Source organism: Scyliorhinus torazame, chromosome 13 (assembly GCF_047496885.1).
Source record: "Scyliorhinus torazame isolate Kashiwa2021f chromosome 13, sScyTor2.1, whole genome shotgun sequence".
NCBI lineage: Eukaryota > Metazoa > Chordata > Chondrichthyes > Carcharhiniformes > Scyliorhinidae > Scyliorhinus > Scyliorhinus torazame.
The window spans coordinates 204,531,703-204,551,412 of NC_092719.1; the positions used below are offsets into that span (position 1 = coordinate 204,531,703).

The 19,710-nt window shown below is 47.2% G+C and overlaps 1 protein-coding gene across 6 annotated transcripts in view; it reads left to right on the forward strand.

Moving 5' to 3' along the window:
- Window positions 1-19,710, forward strand: part of camkva (CaM kinase-like vesicle-associated a) — a 175,461-nt gene that overhangs the window by 57,206 nt on the left and 98,545 nt on the right. For all 6 annotated transcript variants that reach the window (XM_072472924.1, XM_072472928.1, XM_072472925.1 and 3 more), the window contains exon 2: window positions 14,011-14,118. In XM_072472924.1, coding sequence (XP_072329025.1) covers window positions 14,024-14,118 — 95 coding nt within the window. In that variant the 5' untranslated portion in view covers window positions 14,011-14,023. The remainder of the gene's footprint in view (window positions 1-14,010; window positions 14,119-19,710) is intronic.

A 19,710-nucleotide genomic window follows, 5' to 3' on the forward strand; every position in this document is an offset into this window, starting at 1 on the left:
CCATCTCCAACAAGAGAGTCTAACCACCTCTCTCTGACACTGAATTGCAGTCCCAGTCTTCAATCACCAATTATCGACACCCTGATCGCCGCTGACCAGAAATTAACTGGACCAGTTTCCTAAATATTATGGCTTTCAGAATAGGATAGAGGCTGAGTATTCTGTGCTCAGGAAAGTAAGGTCGACATTGTCCCAGGTGACCATTGGCTGCTTTCCCCTTTGCGGGGAAGAGCTGACTGGTGGTGATTTAACCTGAGGATCACCACACCTCAGGCGAGGGGCAAGGTTGAGAAGGCGGGGCCTTCATGACTTACCTCAGCAGGTACGGGAATTGAACCCACGCCGCTGGCCTCGCTCTGTCCAGCCAACTGAGCTAAAGGTCCTTCACCATCAGAGCAAAATGGCAGCGCTGTGTGTCCTGTACAAGATGCACTGCAGCAACTTGCCAAGGCTTCTCCAGCCTCCCAAATCCACAGCCCTTCATGTGTAGAACACGAAGAGCAGCAGATGCATGGGAACACCTGCAAATTCCTCTCCAATTTCTTTGCACCACTTGGAAAGATGCCGTCGTTCCTTCACTATCACTGGGTCAAAACCCTCCCCAACAGCACTGTGTGAATATCTACACCACACGGACTGCAGAAGTTCGACCAGACAATTCATCAGCACCTTCTCAAAGAACAAAGAAAAGTGCAGCACAGGAACAGGCCCTTCGGCCCTCCAAGCCCGTGCCGACCATGCTGCCCGTCTAAACTAAAATCTTCTACCTTTCCTGGGTCCGTATCCCTCTATTCCCATCCTATTCATGTATTTGTCAAGATGCCCCTTAAATGTCACTATCGTCCCTGCTTCCACCACCTCCTTCGGCAGCGAGTTCCAGGCTCCCACTACCCTCTGTGTAAAAACCTTGCCTCATACATCTCCTCTAAACCTTGTCCCTCGCACCTTAAACCTATGCCCCCTAGTAATTGACCCCTCTACCCTGGGAAAAAGCCTCTGACTATCCACTCTGTCTATGCTCCTCATAATTTTGTAGGCCTCTATCAGGTCGCCCCTCAACCTCCGTCGTTCCAGTGAGAACAAACCGAGTTTATTCAACCGCTCCTCATAGCTAATGCCATCCATACCAGGCAACATCCTGGTAAATCTCTTCTGCACCCTCTCTAAAGCCTCCACTTCCTTCTGGTAGTGTGGCAACCAGAATTGAACACTGTACTCCAAGTGTGGCCTAACTAAGGTTCTATACAGCTGCAACATGACTTGCCAATTCTTATACTCAAGGGCAATTAGGGATGGGTAATAAATGCTAGTAAGGCCCACAACCCATGAATGAGTAAATTAAAAAAAGGTTACAGACGTGGCACAGTTGTTAGCCTGCTACCTCACAGCGCCATGGTCCCCGGTTCAGTTTCGGCCTCAGGTGACTGTCTGTGTGGAGTTTGTACTTTCTCCCCTTGTCTGCGTGGGTTACCTCCGGGTGCTCTGGTTTCCAACCACAGTCCAAAGATGTGCACTGGATTGGCCATGCAAAATTGCCCCTTAGTGTCCAAAATATTAGGTCGAGTAACTGGGTTACGAGGATAGGGTGGAGGTGTGGGCCTAGGTAGGGTGTTCTTTCCAAGGGTCGGTGCAGACCCGTTGGGCCGAATGGCCTCCTTCTGCCCTGCAGGGATTCTATGATTCTTGATTGATTGATTGAGATGTCACATGTGCCGAAGTACAGTGAAAAGTATTTTTCTGCGGCCAAGGGAACGTACACAGTACGTACATAGTAGACAAAAGAATAATCGACAGAGTACATTGGCAAATGGTACATCAACAAATAGTGATTGGTTACAGTGGGAACAAGGGACAAACAAGAGCAGCATACATTCTATGTACCACCTCAGCTTCAGGACAGCGCTACCGGAGCCCTTCAAGGCAATGTCATAGGAGCAAACATACAGCTGCTTCAACAATCATCTTCCCTGCAATAAAAGATCAGGGGCGTCATTCTCCGACCCCCCGCCGGGTCGGAGAATGGCTGTTGGCCGCCGTGAATCCCGCCCCCGCCCCCGCCGAAGTCTCCGGTACCGGGCCGCGCCGGTTGGTGGGACCCCCCGTTCAATTCTCCGGCCCGGATGGTCCGAAGTCCCGCCCAGAAATTGCCTGTCCCGCCGGCGTAAATCAAACCTGGTATTTACCGGCGGGACTAGGCGGCGTGGGCGGGCTCCAGGGTCCTGGGGGGGGCGCGGGGCGATCTGACCCCGGGAGTGCCCCCACGGTGGCCTGGCCCGCGATCGGGGCCCACCGATCCGCGGGCGGTCCTGTGCCGTGGGGGCACTCTTTCCCTTCCGCCTCCGCTACGGCCTCCACCATGGCGGAGGCGGAAGAGACGCTCCCCACTGCGCATGCGCGGGGAACTTTCAGCGCCCGCTGACGCTCCCGCGCGTGCGCCGGGAAACTGTCAGCGGCCGCTGACGCTCCCGCGCATGCGCCGCATTTCCGCGCCAGCTGGCGGGGAAACAAACGCCATTTCCGCCAGCTGGCGGGGCGGAAATCCCTCCGGCGTCGGCCTAGCCCCTCAATGTTGGGGCTAGGCCGCCAAAGATGCGGAGCATTCCGCACCTTTGGGCCGGCGCGATGCCCGTCTGATTGGCGCCGTCTTTGGCGGCGGACATCGCGCCGTTGGGGGAGAATTTCGCCCTAGAAGTGGAGATGTTTGTTGTTATTCTGTACCATTTGTGACTCTTCAGATTCTGTAGATGTAACCTCACTATTTAAGAAAGGAGGGGAACTGAAGCCTGAGAGTTATAAATCTATTAATTTGATGTCAGTAGGAGGGAAAATATTGGAATTCATTATAAACTATATACCTATTAGATGATAACTGGGCACTTCGAAAATAATGATACAATTGAGTAGAGTCAACATGGATTTGTTAAAGAGAAATCATGTTTGACAAACCTGTTGGGGTGTTGGAGGATGTTACTTGTAGCATAGATAAAGGAGAACCTGTGGTGTATTTGGCTTTTCAGAAGACTTCTTTAATAAGGTCCCGCACAGGAGGTTAATCAATAAAATGGGAGCACATGGGATTGCGTTTACATATCAGTATGGATTGGGAATTAGTTATCAGACAGAAAACAGAGAATAGGAATGAACAGGTCATTGTCAGGTTGGCAGGGTGTTACCAGTGGGGTAACACAAGGATCAGTGCTTGGGCCTCAGATGTTCATGATCTGCACAAAGGATTTGGATGTGGCGACCAAGTGTAATATTTCCAAATTTGCTGATGACACAAAGCTAGGTGGGAATATAAGTTGTGAGGAGAATGCAGGGAGGCTTCAAAGGGATTTAGATAGACTAAGTGAATGGGCAAGAACGTGGCAGATGGAATATAATGTTGTTATGGGCGAGGCGTTTTCAGAACCCCAAAATGTATCATGGAGTTCAACCAACCTCTCCCTTTAATGTATTTGTTACTTTTCCTAGCACACGGCTTGTTCCCTAGGTGTGGGATTACAATTATGGACACGTGGGTTTTTAAACACAAAATACTGTTTATTCCATGAACTCAACTTAACATCTTAAATAAACATTGGCTCTCTTAACGCCCCTTACTTCAAAGATAACTCAGAAAATATTGCAACAGTAAATAATTCCTCAAAATGTTCCTTCAAACTTCCAAGAGACTTAACACCTTTAAACAGAATCACATCAGGTTAAAGGTTTTACTATTATGAGTTTAAATCACCCAAATGATCCAGAGATAGTCTTTCATGGCAGAGATCCAGCTCACTGCAAACACAGACACTCCCCAAGCTCTTTGCAAACTGCAAAACTGCAGCTCTCTGGAAACACACAGACACACACACACTGCTTTTCCAAATTGAAACTTCCAAAATTGGCTGACCTGAGCTCAGCCCCACCCATTCTCTGACATCACTGTTTTCTTAAAGGTACATTGCTTAAACATCCGTGTCTTAAAGGTACTCTCACATGACAATGTGAATAAGTGTGAAGTTATCCTCTTTGGTAGAAATATCAGAAAAGCAGAAGATTTGTTAAATGGTGACAGGTTGGGAAATGCTGATGTCCAAAGGGACCTGGTTGTCCTTGTTCATGGGTCACTAGAAGCCAGCATGCAGGTGCAGCAAGCAATTAGGAAAGCAAATGGAGTGTTGGCCCTCATCGTACAGGAGTAAAGATGTTTTGTTGTAATTGTATGGAGCCTTAACGAGACTGCACATGGAGTATTGTGTACTGTTTGGTCCCTTTACCTAAGAAACAATATACTTGCCATAGAGGGAATGCAACGGAGGTTGAGTCTGGGATCGTAGGATTGTTTTATGAGGATAGATTGGGGAAGCCGGGCCTGTATTCTCTAGAGTTTTGAAAAATGAGATGTGATCTTGTTGAAACTTACTAAAATCTTACAGGGCGCGACAGGATAGATGTAGAAGAAAAGGGGTGTGAACAAATGGCCATGTTGCGCCTGAAAAGTGGTGCACCGTGGTGCAATGTGGCCAAAAGAATCCGGGAGATCTAGCTTCCAGGATCTCTCGAAACATTGTGATGTGAATCCCGCATTGTGATGTGAATGCTGAGACAGCTAGTCTCACTGTAATATGCAGTTTGCCGAGGCACCCAAGGCGTTGGGATCTATCTCCTTCACCTCGGAAACCTCGGGTGAGCGCCGATTAGTATTGGTCTCCACAAACGGGGACCAGATGGAACGGCACTTGAGGGGTTCTCCCAGAGGATCAGAGGTCCCTAGCTGCTTGCCCTCTGGGACTGCTGGTGCCACCTGAGCACCCTGGTACTGCCGGCCTGGCATTCACTCCTACACCAATGGCACACTTGTGTACTATCTACAGGATGCACTGTAGCAACTTTGCAAGCCTTATTTGACTGCACCATCAATGGCTATGACTGTCGAGAGGGTCATGGATAGCCAGAGCACATGGGAATGCCATCACCTACAAGACACTCCCCACCTTGACTTGGAAACATATTGTTGCTCCTTCATTGACTCAGGATCAAAGTGTCTCTCCCTAACAGCACTGTGGGAGGGCCTTCACAGACTGCAATTAGCCATGAAGGGAACTCACCACCAGCACCTTCTTGAGGGGAATTAAGGATGGGCAATAAATGCTGGCTTTGGTTGCCAGTAATGCCGACATTGTATCAATGAGTTTTTTTTAAATCCCCTCATTAGCTGGGGTTAAATTCAAAGGTAAGTGAAAAAGTGTTGCGAAACTTGAATACTTACCGCAGTGTTCGGAACTCCAGTTCCCAGTAGGCCTCGGGATTTCTGTGCAAGTGCAGGCAAGGGATTGGCTGCACAGGTGCAGTTTGAGTCTTTTTCCGATTTTCAGGTCACCTGCACCAGGAGAAGGCTGTGCATGTACAGCTCATTGGTTTCACACAGGTACAGTCTAGGAGAGAGCCGCGCATGCACAGTTCGTCCAGTTTTACGTTCTTCAGCCAGGAACTTATCCTGCGCACAAGAACAAGAAGAAGAAGAGTCCAAGAGTGCAAAACTGCAGGTCAGGTGACCTGAAGAGGTGCACCATTGCAGAGAAGGTGTCCCAGGGAGCAGGACGCTGGGAAGGGGAACAGGGACAAGGTCCCAAGCAGGGGAATGGGACAGAAACAGTGCCGAGGAGAAATTCCCAGGTAAGGGGCAAGGACCGAGATCAGAAACAGATCCCATGAAGTAAAGTTGAGAAAAAGGAGCAGTGCAATAGGCTCCAGATTAAAGAGAGAGAGCTGCGGGGGAAGAGACTTAAAACAAAGCAGGTTCAAGAGAAGCCTAAAGATCCGAGGAGGCAGCCGAAGGTTGCAGACTCCTCACCGCCACTTTAGGAGCAGTGGTGTTCTGCTTGGCATGGCCAAAGACTAGACATTGTGTTTGGAAGGTTGAGCATAGCGACCCAGAAGGAAAAAATCTCAGAAGGCAAGATCGAAACCCTGGAGATGAACCCTGGTTGAAGCCAACCGGCCGAGAGCGATGTGTGCGAGCCGAGTTCCTGAAATGTAGGGATTGGAAACAATCGTGATAAAGACAAAGTTTCAGCCAGGGCAGTTGACTCACAGTGTAACAGACATGTGGAACTCCATGGAATCTGCTGTGGTCACATCTGTCATTTACTGTGTGGGTCTGTCTGACCACAGTTCACCGGTTGGTTCACATATACTGCAGCGTTACCCTGAATAGGGGGCGATTCTCCGAGCCCCGCGCCGGGCCGGAGAATCGCCGCAACCGCGCCACGACGCCGGCGCATGATTCTCTGAGGTGCGGAGAATTGGCGACATTTGGACCGGCGTGTTTGACGCGGCGCTGGCCGCGGGCCGCTGGAATTGGCGGGGCCGCCGATTCTCCGGCCTGGGTGGGCCACGCAGATACGACAGAGTCCCGGGGGCGCCATTCACCCCTGGTCGCTGCCGGCGGGAACTCTGCGCGATGGGTCGGGGGGGCGGCCTGTGGGGGGTGGAGGGGGCTCTGTCCCCGGGGGGGCCTCCGATGGGGTCTGGCCCGCGATCGGGGCCCACCAATCGGCAGGCCGGCCTCCCCCACCCCGCCCCCCTCCCCCCCCCCCTCCTCCCGGGACTACTTGCCTGCGCGGCTGGCGCCTGAACATCGACGCCATGTTGAGTCGGGGCCGGCGCGCTGAAGTAGTCCCCCGTGCATGCGCAGGTTGGCGAGGCCAAACTGCGCATGCACGGGTTGGTGCGCCGCCCATTTGGTGCTGGGAAGGGAGGCTGGAGCGGCGTCAATCACTCCAGCGCCCCACAGGGTCCAGAATCGGTCAACCCCGTGCCCATTTCGCGCTGTCGTGAAACGCGACGGCGTTCACGACGGCACGAACACTTGGGCTCCATTTGGGAGAATCGCCCCCATAGTATTTAAGACTGATAGGATAAATTGTGACAGCTTGCTGAATTTACATGTGTTTGTAAAGAGATAGCGGAGTTGAAGGAATCAAAATATTTGAATAATTTTCTGGTGTTTGTATTGAGAATTGAGATTATTGAAATGAAAATCGCTTATTGTCAAAGTAGGCTCCAAATGAAGTTACTGTGAAAAGCCCCTAGTCACCACATTCCGGCGCCTGTTCGGGGAGGCTGGTACGGGAACATAGAACATGTAACATAGTTACTTTTTCCTCGTTTATTAAATGTTTTATTCATTGTGTTGAAAGTTAATCAGCAGACGCCTATGAATTTGTTGAGTAACTTACCTCTACAGTTTCTGAAAAAAAGTACATGTTAATAATAATAATCTTTATTATTGTCACAAGTAGGCTTACATTAACACTGCAATGAAATTACTGTGAAAATCCTCCAGTCGTCACATTCCAGCGCCTGTTCGGGTACACTCAGGGAGAATTCAGAATGTCTAATTCACCTAACAAGCACGTCCTTCGGGACTTGTGGGAGGAAACCAGAGCACCCGGACGGAACCTACACAGACATGGAGAGAACGTGCAGACTCCGCAGAGACAGTGACCCAAGCCGGAATCGAACCTGGATCCCTGGCGCTGTGAAGCAACAGTGCTAACAGTTGGATCTATCAAGCCAGGGTTCACTCTGGGATCTGACTTGTCAAGTAGTAACACCAACTGGATTGTAACAAAAGCATTGTAACAATAGCCTTGGGCATTTTCTTCATAACAACGCTGTTATATATAGGCCCTCTGATCCCTGTACGCAAGGTAAAGGTGATCTAGGATAATAGAATCATTGGCTGGAATTTCCCAGTTCTTGCCACCAGCAGAATGTCCAGTCACGACTAAGTCAGACCCGCTGTGCATTCCTCAATGGTGGCACGGGCGAGGAATGTAAATCGGCATCAACATCCGCAGGACCGGAAGATCCCGCCAGTGGCTGATGCCAAGCCGTCTCTGCCGCAGGAAAACCCACCGCAGAGGGTGCTGGAGAATTCCACCCACAGAATAGCTACGGCCCAGTCGTGTCTCTGCTAACCCTCCGAAGGAGCAAGTCGCGTAGTGTCACTCCCCCTGCCATTTCCCCATAGCCCTGCTATTGTGCAATGCCTGGTTTCTTTGAAGAATTCCTGTTCTTTGCTCTGCTCTGCTAGGATTGCTCTAAAGTCGATTAATTAGACTGGCTAATCTCACACATTGAGAGATGAACCATTAATAGGTAAAAAATGAATGTGGGTCTGAGAGCTATGAACTGAAGTGGACATTGGGGGAAGCGGAAGGAATGTTGGCCTTTGGTAAAATAATTATACATCCAGTCAGCGGAAGACATGAACACATTTTCATTTGCTAAACTGAGCCTTCAACAAAAAGACATTGGCGATAACACAGATGGGAATAGAAATGTTGAGGCAAAGTATTACCTCAGATTAGACCTACACCTGCTCAGAACATGTTTAACATACAAATGTGGCAGACAAACAAGGACTTTGCAGATTTAATTTGCAGGAGACATGATCGCAGATTGTCACTTACAATTCTGAATTATTTTGTGAGTTACTAAACCCCCAGTGGAATTGTATTGACGGAAACATTTTTGTTTTAGTTCTGAATTTGTAAATGTTCCTATTATTTGTGATGAAGTGAGAATAAGTCACCTTCATAAGCGCAGGATCCCTAATTTAAATATTTCAGTGAGCATTAAATGTACTTTGGGTGCGCTCGCGGGAAGGCTATGTCAGAGCCCCTTCAGAATGACAGGCAGCAAATCTCCACTCGCAGAACCATTGTATCCAGGGCTGAGGCCCTTGCTCTTTGCCTGTGTGTTAGACGCAGCAAATGGCCAACAGATTTATAGGCCATGGAGCTGGTTATAATCTCAGACCAGACCCTCAGATTTTGGTTCAGTCTGATTCGGGATTTTTTGGTTAGTAATGTTTTTTTCAAGGTAAGCAACATTTGAGATCCCAGGTACTACGTAAGAGACAAAGTGTTTAATCATTCATTAATATGGGGCAGCATTTATTTCCAAACCCTAATTGCTCCTGAACTGAGTGGCTTGTTAGGCCACATCAGTGGGCATTTAAGAGTCAACCACTTTGCTGTGGATCTGGAGTCATATGAATGAAATGAAAAAAGAAATGAAATGAAATGAAAATGAAATTAAATTAAATGAAAATCGCTTATTGTCACGAGTAGGCTTAAATGAAGTTACTGTGAAAGGCCCCTAGTCGCCACATTCCGGCGCCTGTTCAGGGAGGCTGGTACGGGGAGGCTGGTACAGCGTTCCTTTAGCGTCCTGGCCAACATTCATCCCTCAATCAACACCTGTAACAATCCGTTGACCATTTATTTCATTGCTCTATGTGGGACAATGCTGTGTGAAAATTGGATGCGTCACTTCCTACATGGCAACAGAGGCTGTGCTGGAAAATATACTTAATTGGCTGGGAAGCAATTTGAGACATCCTGAGTTTGACAAAGGCAGTATATAAATGAAAGATCTTTTCACTCTTTGTGACGGTTTCCGTAATTGATTACGAGTTTGTACTTTATGTAGGTAAGACCTGGTAAGGACGGCAGGTTTCCTTCCCTAAAGGAAATTAGTGAACCAGATGGGTTTTTACGACAATCGACAATGGTTTCATGGTCATCATTCAACTTTTAATTCCAGATTTTTATTGGATTCAAATTCCACAATCTGTATGGTGAGATTCAATCCCAGAGCCCCAGGTTACTAGTCCAGTAATAATACCACTGCACCACCACCTCCCCTCTTGATTCCACAATTTTAAACAAACCAACACAAACTTTTACTATACAAAGTCAGAAAAGTAAAACAATTTATAGTACCTATTTTGTAGTCTAACATTCAGAATTAACATGAGGTAGATGTGAATTAATAGGCAAACTGTGGTCAAATATGGCACACTGCGCAGTAAATGCCAGATGTGACCACGACAGATCCCATGGATTTCTCACCCCCCACCCCCAGACATCAGTGTCCACTGAGTTACACAATCAGGTTAAATTTCTGCCTCCGTCGTGAGTAATTTCAACTCTTCGCTTTTGAAGATGAATTTCTGAAATCCCTCAAGATTTACTCAGATTCGGATTGCCTCAAAGACTGTTCACTTCCCAATGGTTCAATCTCGTCCCCTGAGAATGCGTTCCGTGGAATTCACAAAGCTGCTCTCCAGCAGCGACTTGCTGGTACAACCCTGGCTCTTCAGCCACATCGAGCAGAACAACACCACTACAAAGCGTTACCTTCAGTTTGCCCCAGTGGTGTGCAGAACGGGGTCAACTACCTTCTGCTGCCTCTTCAGCTCTCTAGGGCTTCTCTGAGCCTCTTATTTTCCTTCTCTCCCAGTGGTTTCTCCCCCCAGAGATTCCTTCCCTGTTGGTTTCTCTCTCCCTCCCACTGGATCCTCCCTCTTTCGGTCCTCTCCCTGGGATCTCTTCCCAGTTCCTTCTGCCTGTCACAAGAATCTTTTTATGGCTTCAATGGGAAATCTCATTGACAAGTGACGGGAAGAGAGAATCCCGCCGCCAGCGAACGGCACGCCGCCGAGAAACACATGGCTGGGGTACCAGACATTCCCACCCTAGGTGTGGGAAGAGAATGGATGGACTGAGAGGATGCTGAACATTCCGGGTGCCCTGCTTTCCGATCAGCATTCCCTCTCAGGTGGAGGCTAAGGGCCGGGTCAAAGAGCAGCAGTGGCGTTCCTTTAGCGTCCTGGCCAACATTCATCCCTCAATCAACACCTGTAACAATTCGTTGACCATTTATTTCATTGCTCTCTGTGGGACATTGCTGTGTGAAAATTGGATGCGCCACTTCCTACATGGCAACAGAGGCTGTGCTGGAAAATATACTTAATTGGCTGGGAAGCAATTTAAGACATCCTGAGTTTGACAAAGACAGTATATAAATGAAAGATCTTTTCACTCTTTGTGACGGTTTCCGTAATTGATTACGAGTTTGTACTTTATGTAATGTAGCTGTGCCCACGCCACTTGGGGGAGCGGGGGTGGGGGGGGGGGGGGGGGGGGGGGGGACTAGTGATCCACTGAGAATTTGAAAATGAGAGACAAGCCAAATCTCTACCTGATTCACATACTGAAAACTCAGTAATATAAAGGTATCTATCTACTTTAACTTATAAATATGTAGTACAAACTGTGACATTGTGATTCATTGTGTATAATTTATAACATAACACAATTCATCTTGTAGAGCTCTTTATGAAAATGTAGAGTATATACTGTGCACGGAGCAGCAGGATATGTAATTCGTCCCAGAGTTTAAAAAGGGGAAGACATGGTCTATGAGTATACACCTGCTGTGTTTTCCAACTGAATATTCAGCGCATCTCTGCGCTGCTGTGCAACGTACCAACTAATATTTGAACACAAAAGCTGGCATAACATCTATTGCAATGAGTTTATAATTATAAAGAAGCCACATCGATCCTGCAATGCCAATTTCGATCTGTTTGTAGATTTGGTTTAACCCAATCCGTGTGCAGTAGAATGTGGATGCTGCAGTTCAGGAACGCTCTTCCCTCTGACCCAGGAAGTGAATGTTGGCTATAGAAATCCAACATGGCAGTGCCATCTCAGACTGGTTCCGGCAGTGCATCGTAGAATCACACAGCGCAGCCGGAGGCCATTCAGCCCATCCTGTCTGTACCAGAGTCTGAAAGAGCTACTATTTAGTCCCACTCCTTTGCCTTTTCTCTACAGACCTGTACTGTTTCTCTTTTCAAGTAGAGTCTGCATTCCCTTGTTGAAAGTTACTGATGAATCTATCTCCAGATCTCTGTGCATTCCAGATCACAACAACTTACTGCACTAATTTTTAAAAATTCTCCTCATCTTCTTTATGAAATGAAATGAAAATGAATTCAGATTGGTAAACGTTTTATTCCCCAGCACTATCATGCCTCAGTTTAATTGGGGTGGCACGGTGGCGCAGTGGTTAGCACTGCTGCCTCCCAGCGCCGAGGACCCGGGATCGATCCCGGCCCCGGGTCACTGTCCGTGTGGAGTTGCACATTCTCCCCGTGTATGCATGAATCTCACCCCCAAAACCCAAAGATGTGCAGGGTAGGTGGATTGGCCACGCTAAATTGCCCCTTAATTAAGGGGGGGGAAAATTGGGTACATAAAATTTTTTTTTAAAGCCTCAGTTTATTGGCAGCTTTCTACTGTAGTCAATCTTGGCTTTCTTGTATCATTTTGTTAAAAACATATAGGCATGTCCCAGAATTGTGAGGATGATGCTTAGGGAACCAGAAATATATGGACACCTACCTGCCCAATTATAATTTACATTTCCTTCATTAAGTTAGTGCTGACACTGGGCAATCCTAACGTTGGAATTCTCCCATGACGGGTTCAATGGTGGGCGGTGGGGGAGGAAGACTTCAGCGGGATCCAAAAATCCTGCCGTGAATTTCCCAAGGAATCTTCCGCTGGTGACTGCCATGACGGATCGGGAAACGCGCTGGAGGCCAGCATAAAACTGATTTGAATCTCGATAATGGGATGCAGGTGAAGGCTTAACTAGATTCTTCCATCCACCGGCGACAGTGGGAAACACTCCGGTCCAGATCACATCCGGAACGACGTGGCGTGCAGAAGTTTGGACTTATCTGAAAAACGCTTGTTGGCCATTGTTACCACATAATCATAGAGTCTGAAGGCAATTAAGAGTGATAGAGTCGTGCAGTTTTACAGCAATGAAAGAGCCCTTCGGCCCAATATGTCTGTGGTGGTCATCAAACACCTATATATTCTGATTCCATTTTCCAACACTTGGTCCATTGCCTTGTATGCTAGGGGGTTTCAAGTGCTCATTTAAATGCTTCTTAAATGTTGTGAGGGCTCCCCATCTACCATCCTTTCAGGCTGAGTTCCAGATTCCCATCAGCCTCTGGGTGAAAAAAGTTTTCCTCAAATCGCCTCTCAATCTGCTGCTCATTACCTTAATTCTGTGGCACCTGGTTATTGACCCCCCCAACTAAGGGGAAAGGTTTCTTCCTATCTTCCCTATCCATGGTCTTCAAAGTTTTGTACATCTCAATCAGGTCCCCCTCAGCCTTCTCTGCTCTAAGGAAAACAACCCCAGTCCAACTGGTCTCTCTTCACAGCTGAAACGCTCCACCCCAGACAACATCGTGGTGAATCTCCTTTAAACTCTTTCTAGTGCAAACACATCCTTCCTATAGTGTGGCCACCAGAACTGCACAATGTACACTAGCTGTGGGGTTTAATGCAGCAGTATCATAACCTCCCTGCTGTTATATTCTGTGCCTCAGCCAATAAAAGTTGGGGCTCTTTGGGGTACTGTTGCACAAAGACAAGTCTCTTGCGTTCCTTGATACATTGGAAAATATTTTCTCAGCAATTTTCTCCATCAAGATGTGAAAGAATCAGGCTGTGATTTTCCATGGGCTGTTGGATTGATCAGCATTGTCCTATGGTTAGCACTGCTGCCTCACAGCTCCAGGGTTCCCAGCTTCAATTCCAGCCTCGGGTGACTGTCTGTGTGGAGTTTGCACTTTCTCCCCGTGTCTGCGTGGGTTTCCTCCGGGTGCTCCGGTTTCCTTCCACAGTCCAAAGATGCGCAGGTTAGGTGGATTGGCCGTGCTAAATTGCCTCGTAGTGTCCAAAAGGTAAGGTTGGGTTACTGGGATGGGGTGGAAGCGTGGGCTTAAGTACGGTGCTCTTTCCAAAGGCTGGTGCAGACTCGATGGGCCGAATGGCCTCCTTCTGCATTGTACATTCTATGAACTGAAGCAATGCTACTGTCTCTGGCAGCAGGAAGCCCCTCTGATGTCCATGGCTGATGTCCATGGAACGGATGCCATGTTCTGGGTATGTTTCTGACCTCACTGGAATATCTGCTTGACAAGACGTTGGAATTCATTGATGCGGTTAATTTCTGAATGGATGAGGTAAAATAGACTCAATGGCCAACCTGCACCCACATTGAACTGCCGATGGTTGGTGTAACATCCTTGTGTACCGCAGTTCCTAACCAATTGCTTTTGTTTTTCTCTTCACACAGGCACGCGTCAGCAATGCCTTTTGGCTGCATAACACTCGGTGACAAAAAGGATTATAACAATCCTTCGGATGTAACGGACAAATATGATCTGGGACAAACAGTTAAAACGTAAGTACACAGCAAAGCCTGTGAGGTATCGCATCTGCCGGAGATGCTAATTTCCGCCTCACTTTAGCGTGTAACTAAAGGATAAATTAGAAAGCTTGACTGATGGGAGACTCGAAGTAGATGGATGTGAACAATATTTGTTACTGAAGCTGTAACAAAACTTAATGTGATTTCACAGAATGGAAACTCTGAAGATGAGCCACTCTGCTAATTGAAAGAGATGTAGCGAAGTTGGAACTTGTCCCTTCACTCCTGGGTCTTGCAGTTGAATCCGATGCAACTCGTTGAAGTGAAAGTCTCTACTTCTTTACAGTTGTAAAGCTGCTGAGTTTGGGGCAATTTCGATTTCAGCTATTGGAGTTCGGGGATTCGTAAGCAGTTTCAATGAAAAAAGGCCACCGGGTTCACCAATCATTTAAAGTCGCAAGTAAGATATTGGATGGCATGAGAAGGCTAGAGCTGAAACTTACATTGGCAGAACTGTTGCTGTAGGTAGATTCCATCTGAGGTATTGGTTTCCTGATCACAGGCTGGATGTTATTACCCTAGAGAGGGGGGAGCACTGAACGGGTCAATTCCAGGTATGTTATGAAGAAAAGTTAGGGAAGATTTGTTTTCCATGGAAAAGCAATTCCAAGATGACCCACCTAAGTCCTCCAAGATTCGGAAAGGACATCTGACTTTCCTGCCAGTGTAAACCCTTTCTCACTATCTCCTCTATGATGTGGAGATGCCGGCGTTGGACTGGGGTGAGCACAGTAAGAAGTCTTACAGCACCAGGTTAAAGTCCAACAAGGTTGTTTCGATGTCACTAGCTTTCGGAGCGCTGCTCCTTCCTCAGGTGAATGAAGAGGTATGTTCCAGAAACATATATACAGACAGATTCAAAGATGCCAGACAATGCTTGGAATGCGAGCATTAGCAGGTGATTAAATCTTTACAGATCCAGAGATGGGGTAACCCCAGGTTAAAGAGGTGTGAATTGTGTCAAGCCAGGACAGTTGGTAGGATTTTGCAGGCCAGATGGTGGGGGATGAATGTAATGCAACATGAATCCCAGGTCCTGGTTGAGGCCGCACTCATGTGTGCGGAACTTGGCTATAATATCTACTCTATCAACTCATTCATAATTATATTTAAATCTCATTAGCTTCCCCGCTGTATCATGCTGCCACATATTAGGATTTCCCGTCACGTCAGCGAGGTTTACCACAGGTCTAGAGCAACATAAACTAGGTGACGAGACCATGCCAGGGGGCGCGCAGCGAAGTGCAGCCTCCAGGGTGAAAAGAGACATGCCCGGGCAGTACCCTGGCAGTACCAAGGGGGGGGGTGGGCATCCTCTGGGGAGATCCATAGGGTTGGACGGGTTCCTGTGGGTGTGTCCCCGTCCCCATGGAGGGGAAGAGTTCCCCATGTGCATTGCAGGGAGGAGGGGGTTGGCTCGGGTACCCAGTGAGCTGAGGCAGGGGGGGGCGGGGGTTCTCCATGACCGAGGGGTAGGGGACGGGGGGGCTGGTTCTAACTTTTCATTTTTACTTCTGGAGATTGGAGGGTCCTTTTCCGACCTCTGGAAACCTGACGTTCTATGGCCATTTGTGTTCTCTGAATGCGGGAAAATATGGTGAGAAAAGGCAGCTGTTCAGCCGACAAGCTGCACCCCACATTTCTCACCTGAACCAGCGCTTTGTAAAGAAAAGCATAAAGTTCCACCCAAGGATTACGAATTCCAGTTATTGGCTTTCCAATTTCATAACAGTTTGGCTTCCAATGTGTGATGTTGTTCCTGCATAAGTGTCTTTTTCTTTCACGTGAATGGAAAGATTACGTTGCAAAATTAATTGATCTGAGCAATACAAATTTGGAATTTGAATACAGAAACATCTTTCCAATTTCCTTTCAGATTCTTGAATCGTATTTTCTGGCTTGTCTGAATTGTGTCTGTAGCCAAACTTAGCCTCATTATACCAACGGAATCAAAACAATGCCTAAGAGCTAAAGTGCTAAACATTTGAAATGAAGGGAACAAACTGGGGCGGCACGGTAGCACAGTGGGTAGCACTGTTGATTCACAGCTCCAGGGTCCCAGGTTCGATTCCCGGCTTGGGTCACTGTCTGTGCGGAGTCTGCATGTTCTCTCCGTGTCTGCGTGGGTTTCCTCCGGGTGCTCTGGTTTCCTCCCACAGTCCAAAGATGTGCAGGTTAGGTGGATTGGCCATGCTAAATTGCACTTAGTGTCCAAAAAGGTTAGGTGGGGTGACTGGGTTACGGGGCTAGGGTGGAAGTGTGGACTTAAGTAGGGTGCTCTTTCCTAGGGCTGGTGCAGACTCGATGGGCTGAATGGCCTTCTTCTGGGCTGTCAATTCTATGAAACTGAAACTTGTCGGTCTTTTCCCTCGCCAAATCTTGATGAATTACCCTGTGTATTTTCACCATTCTCAGGGGGGGGTTTATGCTGCACAGTCCTCCACAGAGGCATTCACTAGATTAGTCCCTGGGGAAAAAAAGGAAGTCCAGCGTTGAGAGATTGAGTAAATTGGGACTTATTCTCTGGTATTTAGAAGAACAAGAGGGGACCTCATTCGAACATAACATTTTGAAGGGTTTTGATTGGGTAAACGCTGAGAGGACGTTTCTGCAGAATCTGGATCACGGAGTCTCAAGTTGAGCTGTCAATCATTTCGGATTGAGATGAGCAAAGATTTCTTCAATCGGAAGGTTGTGAATCTTTGGAATTCGCCACCCCCAGAAGATTTTAGATGTTTCATTATTGAACATTTTTAAGACTGAAAGAGATAGACCTTTAACCTCTCAGGGAATCAAGGCATATTGGCAGTGGGTGCAGTAAAGATGTAAACGATGCAGACTCGGTCACAGATTCAATTCAGTGTGTATCTGTGTCCTCACAAAATATACAGCAAGGAAACAAAACATTTAACCCAACTAGTCTATGCTGTTGTTTATAATCACAAGTGTCTTCTCCCATCCTACCTTCCTCATCTCAACTTTTCAGCATTTCTTTTTCTATTTCATTTTCTCTACTTTCCTTTTGGAAGAATCTGAGTTCCACATTCGAAGCACTCTCAGAGAAAAGAAATTACTCGCTAGTTACTATTAAATCCATTGGGGAAATGTCTCTCCCACAAGTAGAAACATTTGCACCAATACTTATCGGGATGGGGTTAGGGGATGAGGGACGGGAAGTTTTGCAGTTGGGAAACCGGGAAGAACGCGTTTCCCTCAGGTCCTGCACAATTTAATGGCAGGACCATATTAGCATTTTCTTTGTCCTCATTTCCCAGCTACAGCCACCCAGATTGAGGGGCTGGTGAGCTGGCGAGAAACACAGATGCTGGGCAGGGTTTGGAAGGGTGGAGATTGAAAGAGCCAGGAAGGGAGATCAAAAGAATCAGGCAGATACATGGCTCAGGATGGTGGGAGGGTGCCTGCCAACTTACCAGCCAATCAGCACCCTTTTCTTAGGCGGTACACATTGATGTTCCCTTTGAAGTTTGGTACTTTTGTGTTGGTCCTGATGAGTGCAAGATGAAAAGCTTTGACAGCATGTCTCTTTTTTAGCAATAGTACACATAATCCTTCCCAATAGGTGTAATCTCTCAGGGCAGCACAGTGGCACAGTGGTTAGCACGGTTGCCTCACGGCGCCGAGGTCCCAGGTTCGATCCCGGCTCTGGATCACTGTCCGTGTAGAGTTTGCACATTCTCCCCGTGTTTGCGTGGATTTCGCCTCCACAACCCAAAGATGTGCAGGCTAGGTGGATTGGCCACGCTAAATTGCCCCTTAATTGGAAAAAATGAATTGGGTACGCTAAATTTTTAAATAAAATAAAAAAGGTGTAATCTCTCAGAGCTGGTACCATCCTCATAAATCTTGTTTGGACTTTCTCCATTGCTTCTATGTCCATTTTATAGTATGAAGACCAGCACTGTGCACAGTACTCCAAGTGCAGACTGACCAGGATCCTTTACATCTTTTGCATAACTTCATTACTTTTAAATTCCATAACCCTACAAATAAATCCCCGTGTTTTGTTCGCATTTTAATTGCTTTGCGGTTTTGCTCTGCTTTTAATGATTTGTTCAGCTGTATCCCTGGATCTCTTTGCTTTTCAACCATGTTCATTTTCTAGAGGGATTGCATTAAATTGGGGTCAGCATATGAAAAAAGGGTCAGATATAGACTGACTTGGATCTAATGGGAATCAAACCCACGTGAGAAAGTTGGTTTTTTTTTCAATCATATCCTCCACATTTATCTAGAAATTTCACCCTTGCTTCTCATTCTGGTACCAAGACTTTCCACAATTACTTATTCCAATTTAGAATATTGCATTAGACCATAAGACCATAAGACATAGGAGCGGAAGTAAGGCTATTCGGCCCATCGAGTCCACTCCACCATTCAATCATGGCTGATTTCAACTCCATTTACCCGCTCTCTCTCCATAGCCCTTAATTCCTCGAGAAATCAAGAATTTATCAACTTCTGTCTTAAAGACACTCAACGTCCCGGCCTCCACCGCCCTCTGTGGCAATAAATTCCACAGACCCACCACTCTCTGGCTGAAGAAATTTCTCCTCATCTCTGTTCTAAAGTGACTCCCTTTTATTCTAAGGCTGTGCCCCCGGGTCCTAGTCTCCCCTGCTAATGGAAACAACTTCCCCATGTCCACCCTATCTAAGCCATTCATTATCTTGTACGTTTCTATTAGCTCTCCCCTCAACTCCAATGAATATAATCCCAGGATCCTCAGACGTTCATCGTATGTTAGGCCTACCATTCCTGGGATCATCCGTGTGAATCTCCGCTGGACCCGCTCCAGTGTCAGTATGTCCTTCCTGAGGTGTGGGGCCCAAAATTGCTCACAGTATTCTAAATGGGGCCTAACTAGTGCTTTATAAAGCTTCAGAAGTACATCCCTGCTTTTATATTCCAAGCCTCTTGAGATAAATGACAACATTGCATTTGCTTTATTAATTACGGCCTCAACCTGCAGGTTTACCTTTAGAGAATCCTGGACTAGGACTCCCAAGTCCCTTTGCACTTCAGCATTATGAATTTTGTCACCGTTTAGAGAATAGTCCATGCCTCTATTCTTTTTTCCAAAGTGCAAGACCTCGCACTTGCCCACGTTGAATTTCATCAGCCTTTTCTTGGACCACTATCCTAAACTGTCTAAATCTTTCTGCAGCCTCCCCACCTCCTCAATACTACCTGCCCCTCCACCTATCTTTGTATCATCGGCAAACTTAGCCAGAATGCCCCCAGTCCCGTCACCTAGATCGTTAAGATATAAAGAGAACAGCTGTGGCCCCAACACTGAACCCTGCGGGACACCACTCGTCACCGGTTGCCATTCCGTAAAAGAACCTTTTATCCCAGCTCTCTGCCTTCTGCCTTCCAGCCAATCGTCAATCCATGTTAGTACCTTGCCTCGAATACCATTGGCCCTTATTTTACTCAGCAGTCTACCATGAGGCACCTTATCAAAGGCCTTTTGGAAGTCAAGATAGATAACATCCATTGGCTCTCCTTGGTCTAACCTATTTGTTATCTCTTCAATGAACTCTA